The following is a 13,365-nucleotide window of genomic DNA, read 5'->3' as shown; positions in this document are numbered from 1 at the left end:
CTTATTACGTTTGTGGTTCTGCCTTTTAATTTAGCACCTAGTTGTTCATATTCCCTAAACAGAACCATTTTTCTTTTTTCTACCTATATCATTGATACCTATGTGGATGACAACTGGATCTTCACCCTCCCACCCCTAGTCATTCTGCAGCTGAGGTGAGATATCTAGAAACCAGGCACCAGACAGACAATGCAGCCTTCGGGATTCTTGATCCTGGCCACAGAGCACAGTATCTATTCCTCTGACTGTGCTGTCCCTAATTACGACTACATTTCTCTATTCACCCTCCTTATGAATGGCTCCCTGTATCATGGTGTTTTGGTCAGTTTGCTCATCTTCCCTACAGCCCCCACTCTTACCCAGACAGGGAGCAACAATCTGAAACTTAAGTCAAGCTCAAGGGCAGAGGTTCCTTCAGCATTACCTCCTGGATCCCTTGACCTGCCTTGCTTGTAGTCACACCCTCCTGTCTGTGACCACTGACAGAATTCACGGTAGTTAATCTAAGGGCTGTGACTGTCTCCTGGATCACAGCATCCAGGTTACTCACCCTAACCTAATGTGTCAGTGTTCAAAGTTCAGACTCCAGCTCATCAACTCTGAGACTGAGTTCCTAAAGCAACCAAGACTTGCTACAGATGTGGTCACTGTGAACCAAAGTGGGGTCTGCCATGCAGTTACAGCACCTCATCTGGCCCTTCATCAGCCCAACCCCAAACCCCAACATCACTAACCCTGCATGTTCTCTATGCTGTGTACTCACTTGGGGCACTTGCCCACCTGCTCCAACAGTAACATCTGTGCCACCCAATTTCATCCCCTTTTAATACCTGCCTCTCTCTCTCATTCCAGCCCAGAGTTGGGCAGAAATAATTGAGCTGGGCATTGGGTTGTCAGGCATTCAGTTTCTTATTCCTTGTACATCGAGGAATCTGACTCTGACTGACAATGCCTAATCATCCCCCTCCTCTACCTTCTCCCCCCAGACTAATATCAGAGGCCCCTCTTGACTTTGACTCTTGACTGACTGTGCTAAGATCCTCTGAGCAAAGGCTATATCCCTTGTCTTAACTGAGGACTGCTGACAACCTTATCAAGCTTCCTACATCATGCCTGCAAGAAATGGCAATTCAGCACTGAAAGCATGAGACAGCCTGGTCCAGTCCACAAGCTGGGACATGTCCTTGAGTGCACAGTCCCCTTGAAGCAGTATTACAATGAAGTTGCCAGGGTAGCCCAAGATGCAGCATCAAAATACTGAAGTGTGCTAACAGTGGATCGGAGATGTGGCTGAAGTTTCTCAGAGGTTTAGAGTGTAAGTGTGCACACACGAACACATGGTCAGGGCCCATGTAGCATGTCCTGAAATATTGGTGTCCGCAGTCCAATTTGGAAGTCCTTTGGAGTAAGCAGTGATCTGAAGTCAGCAGATACTACACTCTGACTTCCATATCAGACTGCACAGCATTTAATTTTTTTTCACAGCATGTGGTCAAATAGGAAGTTGCATTTTAATAAGGTGAAGTTTGCAAACAACAGCTGCAGTAATCCTTTTAATAGGCAAATTACCATTGCCTACTGAGAAACTTGCCCTGACCTTTGTACTTAGTTGAAAAATGCAGCGGGTTGCCCCCAACCTTAAGTTTTCACCTTGCAGGATTTCTGCTATTTGGCGACAATCCTCAGTATAGCTCTGGCCATTCAGGTCCCTATTACATTCTGACCAGAGGTGACATCAGCTTGTGCTGACTCATGCAAATAGCACATAAACTTTAATTGTACTTGCCGATTTGCCCAAAAATATATTTTGGAGGCAGTGTGAAGGAATAAAGTTGATTAATTGAGTACAAGATTGTTTTCATCTGAAAACAGAGTGGGAAAAGACCAGTTGGTTCATCCAAACTACCCTACATAACAATGCCTACAGCATCATGACGAGGAACCACATTCCCTGCAGTTATGTAATTTCCTAGGTATGAGGAAAAATTGAAAAATCACTGGGCTAACAACAACAAAGTCTCCAGAAACTTCCTTTCTGTGCAATGGAAACTGACCACAAGGTCCCATTGACCATGAATGCAATGTTTCTGTGAATAAGTGGAATCAGATGCTGGGAATGTGTATTTTAAATCCAATTTGATAAGGTAGCATAAGTATATGAATCTCTGCTTCTAGGTTTCTACGCTGCAAGAAGAAAGAAATAGCTTATTGGCCGAATACGACCTTATGACAGAGAGGATAAACCAATTGGATGCATTTGATGATCCACACAGCCTAGCTGGCAAGAAATACTTTAACTTCCAGCTTCAGTTAGATCAATTACAAGAAGAAAACTACAGGTAAATGATTCAGTTTTATTCATTGTAATTTATGTTAAATTTGTGATGTGTATTTTACACCTTTATTTGAAGATCACCACTGGATCTTACATTTCTTCTGCAAGATGGAGCTTCATAAATGCTTGACAAGAAGCTTCAAATTGTCAGACCAACTAATGCCACATCATGATTCAGGCAGCTCCATTAGCTGCCTACATTCCTGATGTTCCTATTGGACAGTAGTAAACATGGAAGAGTTACTTGCCCGATCGTCCTTCCCTTCAATTCTGCTTTTTTCTGTCTTTTTGATAGAAATGTTTCATGGATCTAACTGTTCTTCTCTCTTTTTTTAAAAAAAAGGATTCCTTCAAATCAAGGCTCTCAAACAACTCACATTTTAATCACTCTGCCATTAATGACTGTCTTCAGCAGCTGAAGACGCTACCCTCTCCAGTGTTTCCCCTGAAAATCCTAACAATTCCCTCAAAAAGACCTGTCTCCTTTTCTTTCCTCTTTTAAGACACTCTGTAAAACCAACCTCTTTCACCTTCTCTAATATCTGCTTACTTGTCTCCATGACAAATTTTGTTTGATAATTCACGTATGAAGTTCCTTATGATGATTTACAACATTAAAGGTGTGATATAAATAGAAGTTCTTGTTGATGTCTCAATCCCTTTACTTAGCCCCATATCACAGGCTTCTTTTTAACTTTTGCTAAGATTTCTTGTTCCTTTTGCTTCTTGCAATATTTTCCTTGCCATCGTAACTTGTTTTTTTAACTTGTATAACATAATCAACAAAGCATATCACTTGAGCCATCCCACAGATCTGCAGCTACATAATCACTAGATCGAGCTTCCTAAGATCTAGAACCTGCAGACAGCCCCATCCTTTTAACTACATTATCACTATTGGAATGAAAGAGGTTTGCTTTATCCTGACATTTTGTGGATGGCAACATATGAGATCCACTAATTAAAAGTAAAATCACAATTTAAAATATATAAATCAATTTCTTTAATCTGAATTAAACAAAATTAAACTGCATTTATTTCAAAGCAAGAGCCCGAACAGGGAAGGCAGATGAACTCAGAGCATGGTTAGGAACATGGGACTGGGATATCTTAGTGTAATGGAAAATTATCCATTTACTGTGAAATTTAAAAGAGAATGCTTTAATTGAATTCAATGCTGTACTGAGCTTTGTAAACGATGCTTTGATGAAGGTGTGCAGTTAGCTTATCTCTGTTTGAATTCTGTAAACGTTCAATTCTACCTTGCGATAGTCGAACTCAGCGAAAGCTGATCAACTGTTATGACTAGGACTAGGAGATGAGAGGATAACAACTTGAGTTTCCCCCAGTCTTTGCCCTTGAAAGTATGATAAGGAACGCTATAAGGCAAGCATCTGTACAATGTTCAGTACTCCTTGCATTGAGGCGTCTGGCTTAGTGTAATGAGTCAACCCTGCAGGATTTAAAACAAAGATGCTTTCTTTGCTCTTGCTAAAAATTGAGTCAAGTCGATTTAATTTCCACAACACTTAGCATTTACAGAAACATGGCTCAGGGATGAACAGGCTGGCAGCGTAATGTTTCTGGATACAAATGCTACAGGAAGGATAGAAAGGGAGGCAAGAGAGGAGGGGGAGTGGTGTTTTTGATAAGGCATAGCATTACAGCTGTACTGAGGGAGGATATTCCCGAAAATACATCCAGGGAGGTTATTTGGGTGGAACTGATAAATAAGAAAGGGATGATCATCTTATTGGGATTGTATTATAGACCCCCTAATAGTCAGAGGGAAATTGAGAAACAAATTTCAAGGAGATCTCCATTATCTGTAAGAATAAAAGGGTGGTTATGGTAGGGGATTTTAACTTTCCAAACATAGACTGGGACTGCCATAGTGTTAAGGGTTTAGATGAAGAGGAATTTGTTAAGTGTGTACAAGAAAATTTTCTGATTCAGTATGTGGATGTACCTACTAGAGAATGTGCAAAACTTGACCTACTCTTGGGGAATAAGGTAGGGCAGCTGAGGTGTTAGTGAGGGAACACTTTGGGGCCAGTGACCATAACTCTATTAGTTTTCAAAAAGTGATGGAAAAGGATAGAACAGATCTAAAAGTTGAAGTTCTAAATTGGAGGAAGGCCAATTTTGACGTTATTAGGCACGAACGTTCGAAAGCTGATTGGGCTGATGTTCATAGGTAAAGGGACGGCTGGAAAATGGAAAGCCTTCAGAAATGAGTTAACGAGAATCCAGAGACAATATATTCCTGTTAGAGTGAAAGGAAAGGTGGGTAGGGGTAGGGAATGCTGGATGACTAAAGAATTTGAGGGTTTAGTTCAGAAAAAGAAGGAAGCATATGTCAGCTATAGACAGGATAGATTGATTGGATCCTTAGAAGATTATAAAGGTAGTAGGAGTACACATAAGAGAGAAATCAGGAGGGCAAAAAAGGGACATGAGATAGCTTTGGCAAATAGAGTTAAGAAGAATCCAAAGGTTTTTGCAAATACATTAAGGACAAAAAGGTAACTAAGGAGAGAATAGGGCCCTTCAAAGATCAGCAAGGCAGCCTTTGTGTGGAGCCACAGGAGATGGGGGAGATACTAAACAAGTATTTTGCATCAATATTTAATGTGGAAAAGGACATGGAAGACATAGAAAGTAGGGAAATAGATGGTGACAGCTTGAAAAATGTCCATATTACAGAGAAGGAAGTGCTGGATGTGTTGAAACACACAAAAGTGGATAAATCCCCAGGACCTGATCAGGTGCATCCTAGAACTTTGTGGGCCTTTACTGAGATATTTGTATCATCAGTCATCACAGGTGAGGTGCCGGAAGACTGGAGGTTGGATAATGTGGTGCCACTGTTTAAGAAAGGTGGTAAGGACAAGCCAGGGAACTATAGACCAGTGAGCCTGACATTGATGGTGGGCAAGTTGTTGGAGGGAATCCTGAGGGACAGGATGTACCTGTATTTGTAAAGGCAAGAACTGATTAGGGATAGTCAACATGGCTTTGTGCATGGGAAATCATGTCTCACAAACTTGATTGTTACTTCTTCAAAAAATTCAAAGAGGATTGATGAGGGCAGAGCAATGGACATGATCTATATGGACTTCAGTAAGGCGTTCGACATGGTTCCCCATGGGAGACTGGTTAGCAAGGTTCGATTTCATGGAATACAGGGAGAACTAACTATTTGGATACAGAGCTGGCTCAAGGGTAGAAGATTGAGGCTGGTGTTAGAGGGTTGTTTTTCAGACTGGAGGCCTGTGACCAGTGGAATGCCACAGGGATCAGTGCTGGCTCCACTACTTTTCATCATTTATATAAATGATTTGCATGTGAGCATAAAAGGTATAGTTAGTAAGTTTGCAGATGACACCAGAATTGGAAGTGTAGTAGACAGCAAAGAAGGTTATCTCTGATTACAACGGGATCTTGATCAGATGTGCCAATGGGCTGAGAAGTGGCAGATGGAATTTAATTCAGATAAATGCGAGGTGCTGCATTTTGGGAAATCAAATCTTAGCAGAACTTCTACACTGAATGGTAAGGTCCTCGGGAATGTTGCTGAACAAAGAGACCTTGGAGTACAGGTTCATAACTTTTTGAAAGTGGATTCGCAGTTGGATAGGATACTGCAGAAGGCATTTGGATTGCTTTCCTTTATTGGTCAGAGTATTGAGTACAGGAGTTGGGAGGTCATGTTGCAGCTGTACAGGACATTGGTTAGCCACTGTTGGAATATTGCGTGCAATTCTGGTCTCCTTCCCATTGGAAAGATGTTGTGAAACATGAAAGGGTTCAGAAAAAGATGTACAAGGATGTTGCCAGGGTTGGAGGATTTGAGCTAATAGGAGAGGCTGAACAGGCTGGGTCTGTTTTCCCTGAAGCGTCGGAGGCTAAGGGGTTACCTTAAAGAGGTTTATAAAATCATGAGGGACATGGATAGGATAAATAGACAAAGTCTTTTCCCTGGGGTTGGGGAGTCCAGAACTAGAAGGCTTGGGTTTAGGGTGAGAGGGGAAAGATATAAAAGAGACCTAAGGGACAACCTTTGTCGTCCCTTAGGTAGTACGTGTATGGAACGAGCTGCCAGAGGATGTGGTAGAGGATAGTACAATTGCAACATTTAAAAGGCTTCTGGATGGGTATACGAATATGAAGGGTTTGGAGGGATATGGTGCCAGCAGGTGGGATTAGTTTGGGTTGGGATATCTGGTCGGCATGATGAGTTGGGCTGAAGGGTCTGTTTCCATGCTGTTAATCTCTATGACTCCATGTTGTCTAATGAGTAGTTCATCTAAATCTCTCTAATCCCTCTTGTCCCCAGTCTCAATTCTTTCTATATCTTTGTCTTTGTTGTTCTCTTCTTTCAGATTCTGTTTGTCTTGTGTACTGCCCACTATCATGTCTGAATATTTCAGTCTTTTGCCATATTTGTCTTGTGCACCTGCTATAGAAAGGATGTTGTGAAACTTGAAGGGGTTCAGAAAAGATTTACAAGGATGTTGCCAGGATTCGAGGGTATGATCTATAGGGTGATGCTGAATAGGCTGGGGCTATTTTCCCTGGAGCTTCAGAGGCTGAGGGGTACTTTATAGCCGTTTGTAAAATCATGGATAGGGTGAATACAAAAGGTCTTTTTTCCCGGATGGGGGAATCTAAAACTGGAGGGCATCGTTGTTTCTCCAAATAACTTTTATTGAAGGTGAGAGGGGAAAGATTTAAAAGGGACCTAAGAAGCAACATTTTCATGCAGAGAGTGGTGCATGTATGGAATGAGCTGCCAGAGGAAGTGGTGGAGGCTGATACAATTACAACATGGACGAGTTGGACTAATGGCTCTGTTTCTGTGCTGTAAGGCTCTATGACATGACACTAGAAGTCCATTATAATGCACATGCTGATGTCCAAAAAGTGAGAAGGTATTATAGGTAGAACACATTAATAAAATGATTTTTAGACAGCAAAACTAACCTTTAAATAAATACTTACCTCTTTTAGGAGCTATGAGACATTTCTATTATAATCAAGGCTGCAAAATAGGCTTTCACTATACTCACTTTAAATAGCAGTGCAAAGTGAATACAAAGATTGATGCCAAAAATTTGTAAGTAATTCTGGTTCACGGCTCCTTGAAATATCACTTGGGTTAGAGCTGTTCATCACCATGTTTTATTTTCATTTCTTTTTATGTTTTCTGATTTCAATATTTCTCTTTTTTTCTTTCTCATGTTAGTGTTTCTTTCCTTTTCTTTTTTTCTCCAAACAACTTTTACTGCTCATTCTTTATTTATATGTTTGCAAGTCTATTCTCTTCCATTTCGTGGTTTATCTTTTCTTAACCTCATTCCCAAACCTGTTGGTTATTTTACTTTCTTCCTGATAATATTTTCAATTTCAATTCAGTATACTTAGGGATCAGGAAAGATGTGGTTTGATTTGTGTGTAATGCCTTTGTGGATGTAATTATTACTTTATTGCTTAGTACAAATTGGAAATAAATCATATTTTGTTGGTATGCAAGCAATGTATTTAAGGGAGTACTGTTTCCTAATCTCGTTCCATTCCATATCTGAAGGTGCATGGTTTGACACATTCTTGGCTATGTACTATGTGTACGTGGGGGAGCTCTGTCCAACGAATCTGTAACATAACTAGATGTACCAATGTAGTGCACAATTTGTATATAGTTTTGTCAAATAGTACTGATTGCTGTGGTTTAGTCTGTACAATTTAGTTTTTCAAATGAAAATATTAGGCCAAAATTACCTAACATATAAATGAACTAATGAATAATAAGACAGTTGGCACAAAATTTATATATTTTCCATACTTATGTTCCAAAAGTGCAATGATTACATAAGTAAATGACCTTGAACAGCCTGTAGCTGTCTTTTGAGTTACAAGATTAGATCATGGTCTGAAATCACTGCAAAATATGTATTAATTTTTCAATGTCTTTGCTGTTAATGGGCATCAATGTAGATGTGGTAGTCAGTGAACGATCCTGCCCCTTCAAAAGGGTTACTGGTTGTGATACAATACATGAGAAACTTGGTTACTTGGGGGCGTCTTTCATATATATCTTAAAGGAGTTTTTTGTTTGTTGCTGTTCTCTTTAGGCTCGAAACAGCAAAAGACGACTATCGTGTTCACTGTGAAGAACTGGAACGACAACTGATTGAGATGCAGCACAGAAATGATGAATTAAACAGCTTAGCAGAAGAAAACCTTGCCCTAAAAGATGAAATTGATATCATGAGGTAAAGGAATATTGACAGATGACAGATTTCATATATATCACATTTGCACTAATGAGGAATTGATCCACAATCTATATTGTTAAAGGTGATCGTTAGCTGAGGTGTCAGAATAAAATTATATCATGCCCATATCATTTGTGAACTTGCATCATATAAGCATAAAAGATATTTGCTGTTTGCATTGCTGATGCGATACATAAAAGAATAACTTCACCACTATTTTGCTTTCAAATATTAGCTGCTGTATTTTTGTAATTTAAGTTTAAAAATAATAATTACACTAATGTGGATAGAGGAAAAATAAAAATTCCATAAAGATAGAAACTTAAAAGATCTGACCATTCTGGTATAAGTGTTTATCATGATGCATTTTACTGGACTCAGAAGCTTTAATTGAAACTTGAGGAAAACTTATCCATGTGTTGACAGTATAGTTAGAGTAAATTAAAGTAGAATTTTGCTGGATTGTCATTAGTTGTCAGCAAAATGCAGTGCTTTTTGGTGCTGAGAATGCAAACAACTACTGAACCAAGATTTTTCAATATTTATTATTGGAACATCAACACTAAACATTTATTTGGAACCATTTAATTTGGATGACCATAGGTTTTTAGATAACTTTTTTTTAGATTAGATTACTTACAGTGTGGAAACAGGCCCTTCGGCCCAACAAGTCCACACCGACCCACCGAAGCGCAACCCACCCAGTCCCATTCCCCTACATTTACTCCTTCGCCTGACACTAGGGGCAATTTAGCATGGCCAATTTACCTAACCTGCACATTTTTGGACTGTGGGAGGAAACTGGAGCACCCGGAGGAAACCCACGCAGACACGGGGAGAATGTGCAAACTCCATACAGTCAGTTGCCTGAGGCGGGAATTGAACCCAGGTCTCTGGCACTGTGAGGCAGCAGGGCTAACCACTGTGCCACCCACGGTTCCTGTTATTAAAGGGACTGTTCAATAATTAAGCTCTACTGCAGGTAAAAACAAAGGAAATATTTTGTATTTCCTGCCTCCTGATATCTGTGGTATTTTGTAAAACCCAGTTTTGCCAAATAGTCACTGTTCTAGAAACAAACTTTATAGTAAGCATGGAATAATATTGTGTTGTTGATATTGACTTAGCCATATTGTCTCCTGAAAAAGTTTTGTGCATGTATCAATTATAGTTTAATGTAGGTGTTTTTTTTCCTAAGTGGAAAGGAAGTATTTAGATAAAAGGTAATCAACTTGGTATATCAACAATTTTATTTTTCCCACCAGGTGCTGAGTATTTCTCATACATTTTGCTTTTGTTTATTTCCAGCATCTGCAGTGTTTTGCTACTCCAATTGGTAATTTATTTTGTATTTTTATTTGTCCACAAAAGAATAGTGAGACATTATTTATGTTCTTTCTATGTCACAGTTCTTATCTGCTTAGAAGTTTTAACTGCATTTACAAATTCAGTATTTTAGTATCAATGGAAAATATCTGGAAAAGCCAAGAAGAATTTGTTTTGTGCTTTGATGATTAGTTCCATTAAACTGTTAAGATTATTATCCTTTCTTCGGTTTGCAATTAGTTAACTCTTGTTCAGTCCTAACATATAGGCATTTTGGTATTTTGTTCAACACATTTATGAATATAGTGATTCTTATTGATCTTGCATGCAGAAGTTCATTGTAGTTGATTACAGACTAAGATATTCAGTTAAGATTCAGAAGGAGTTGAGTATTACTAACATCAAAGAAGCTTTAAATCTTAGGGAACACTTATTGTATGTAATATATCTATTAAAACAACACTGTGCATACTTCAGTATCAGAACGTAGTTTAAACTTAAGCTGAACTGTAGTTTATATGACCATTTTAGTCTCTAGGCTGAACAGAACTCAAGGCGAGTCCTAGAGCTTTTAAAACCAAGGAAACATTTTATGGATTCTGACCACTGTTTTTATAGGAATTATTCAGATAAGGTTACCAAATTAGAAGCTTCACTGGAGACGTACAAGAAAAAACTGGAAGACCTGAATGATTTGAAGCGACAAATGAAATTGTTGGAGGACAAAAACGTGATGTATATGCAGAATACAGTCAGCATGGAGGAAGAAATCCGAAAAGCTAATGCTGCACGTGCTCAGCTGGAGACATACAAAAGACAAGTAAGCATTAGACACAAATCCACTTATCTAAATGCAGCATATAGTTTCACAGTAAATCATTGTTTGTGCTGATAATTTAAACAATTTAAGAGTAAAGTTAAGCAGCTTCCTTAGGCTAAATACATTGTTACACAAAATAAAGGCTGGACATTTCTACAATTGATTTACAATCTGTATTCAGAAAGTAGACTGTATCAGCAGCTCTGATCTAGGGATGTAAAACTTAATTAAGTAACTGGAGACATGGAAAAAGATGAAATCGAATACCAAGTGCTGGAATTGTTTAAATTTTAACAAGCTAATAATTTTGTAGTCTTCTATATTCTGTTGAATTTCTCCTCTCCACCCTATATGATTTACTCCTTTCATGAAAATGCTAACTAGACAGTTTTATTTCAATCTTGAGATGAGAGCTGTCAAGGACAAGATTTGTTACATATTCCTAACTGTCTTGATGAAATAGTTCCTCAGCTGTTTTACTGAAATCATGCCTGTCCACCTGTGATCATTGACACTTGTGGCACCTCTGTTTTTGTCTCAGTTGGAAACAGCTAACTTGGAACAGGTCAGGGATTGAAATCTTTTTCAGTTGGTTTGGTCCATTTCCGTACGAGGCAGTATATTTATTGGCTGAACCAGTGAGGAACATCACACTTTCCTTAATCTAACATAACAGTGCTATTTGTTACAATGATGTTTTGTAACATTGATAGCTTTATTGTGATTACAAGGTTCTGGAACTTCACAACTCATTGTCTGAGGAAGTAAGAAGAGCAGACAAACTGGCTTTTGAATTGAAACAGATTGAAGAAAAGCTTGAAACATTATTGAAAGAAAAAGAGGTAAGTGTCCTTTAGTATTCAGATCAAACCACAGTCAGATTTATTTAGTTCTTCAAACGTGAGCAGCTTACCTGCTGAAATGGTTTGAATTGTCACGTTCCTTATCCTTTCTGGCAAGTAGATATAGTTCATGTCTTTTGATATTGACTAAGCTTTCCTAACTTTTTATTTTATACTACATCAGTGTGAGGATTGATAAATAGTACTTTAGTATTCTATGCAATACTCCCTCAATACTTGCCAAACCCCAGTCTGGTAGATATATCTATTAGGATTTGTTTGGCTTGACCAGTAGTAGTGCTGATGAGCTGTGCTGGGACATTGTACTCTTTGTTTTGTCTCTGCCAACCTCCATCTCTCTTCAGTGTGGTATTCAACATTGTATTCCTCTACTTCATCAACTGAGAGGTGGCACAAGGTTTCCTTATCCATTTTTACATGAGATATCACGGGGGCCAGAGTAAATGTTGAGACTTCCCAGGGCAATTCCTTCCCCAACTGTATAGTACGTTGCTGTTACCTCTGCCTTGCCAGTGGGACAGGACAACACTTTGGGATGGTGCTAGTGGTATCTGGAATATTGGCTTTAATGTATGATTTGATTTAAATAGACATTTCTTATATTTTACATTCATGGGATGTGGGTGTCTTTGGCTAGGCCAGTGTTTATTGCCCCTCCCAATGGATGGTCATCATTAGACTCTTAATTCCAGATTTTTAAATTACATTTAAATTCCACCATCTGCCATAGTGGGATTCAAACCCATATCCCTGGAACATTACCTGGGTTTCTGATTAACAGTCCAGCGACGATACTATGAGACCATTGCCCTCCCTCTGACTATGTCATATTGTTGCTTGACTAATCTATGGGACATCTCTTTCACTATGGTAAAAAAAATCCCAAATGATAGTAGCAATGGCTTTGCAAGGTCATCAGGAATGAGTTATGCCATTGTTATTTTGATGTTGACGCCAACGATGGCTGGTCTGTCCAGTTTTCTTCCTTTTTGATGATTGGTCCATGGTTGGGCGGAATGGAGTGGCTTACCAGGGCATTTCATTGGGCAGTTACAGGTCAATCGCATTGCTACAGATCTGGAATCACTTGTTTAAACTGGGAAGTAATCATCTGAGAACCTTTGGGTATATATTGTCAGAATTCTGTGTGGTAAAATTTAACAACTACATATTTGAGAAGCAGGTCAGAGGCCCTGGTTTCAGCTGTTAACATAGCAAGTTATGAAATTATCTTGAATAGGTTTTGTAGGTTGTTCTTTTGGCACCAGAAGAAATAGAATGAAGTAAGTTGGATTGTCATTAAAAAAAACTGGCTCATTGATATCCCGACCCATTAGATCAGACTCCATTACCATTTGAAGTGACATAATAAGGAGCACTTAAAGAAGAAAGTCCTAGTGCTACCATCGTCTCAGAGTAGCAACAATTGATAATAAAATCTAACTTAGCTCATATCTGGGGAAAAATATTGTACTGTTACACAAATGTCCTTGATTGTGTGGTGCTAGGATTTCATAGGCTGCCTTCTAAAGATGGTGGCAGTGGGATTGAACTCAAAGAAGTCAACCTTTATAGTTAACTATTTCAGTACTAAATTGAAAATATGTGCATGCCTCAGTTTGATACTTCCATGTGTTTGAATTGCATTATATAATAGTTCTCATACTGGAATCTAACCCCGTCAAGGCATGTAATAGAACACAAACCCCAATATTTGACTATCAATTGGATAGTGATTCTTTT

The 13,365-nt window shown here is 38.8% G+C and overlaps 1 protein-coding gene across 2 annotated transcripts in view; it reads left to right on the top strand.

Annotated features, from left to right (window-relative positions):
- hook1 (hook microtubule-tethering protein 1) overlaps window positions 1-13,365 on the top strand; it is an 89,450-nt gene that overhangs the window by 53,554 nt on the left and 22,531 nt on the right. For both annotated transcript variants that reach the window (XM_043699279.2, XM_087990619.1), the window contains 4 exons: window positions 2,176-2,339; window positions 8,470-8,610; window positions 10,558-10,759; window positions 11,491-11,601. In XM_043699279.2, the coding sequence (XP_043555214.1) occupies window positions 2,176-2,339; window positions 8,470-8,610; window positions 10,558-10,759; window positions 11,491-11,601 (618 nt within the window). The remainder of the gene's footprint in view (window positions 1-2,175; window positions 2,340-8,469; window positions 8,611-10,557; window positions 10,760-11,490; window positions 11,602-13,365) is intronic.

The sequence above is a fragment of the Chiloscyllium plagiosum genome, unplaced genomic scaffold (assembly GCF_037043375.1).
Source record: "Chiloscyllium plagiosum isolate Xiang-an unplaced genomic scaffold, Cpla_swu_hap1 HiC_scaffold_9, whole genome shotgun sequence".
Taxonomy (NCBI): Eukaryota; Metazoa; Chordata; class Chondrichthyes; order Orectolobiformes; family Hemiscylliidae; genus Chiloscyllium; species Chiloscyllium plagiosum.
Note: the sequence above shows the minus strand (reverse complement) of the source record. Positions and strands in the feature narration are given on the sequence as shown.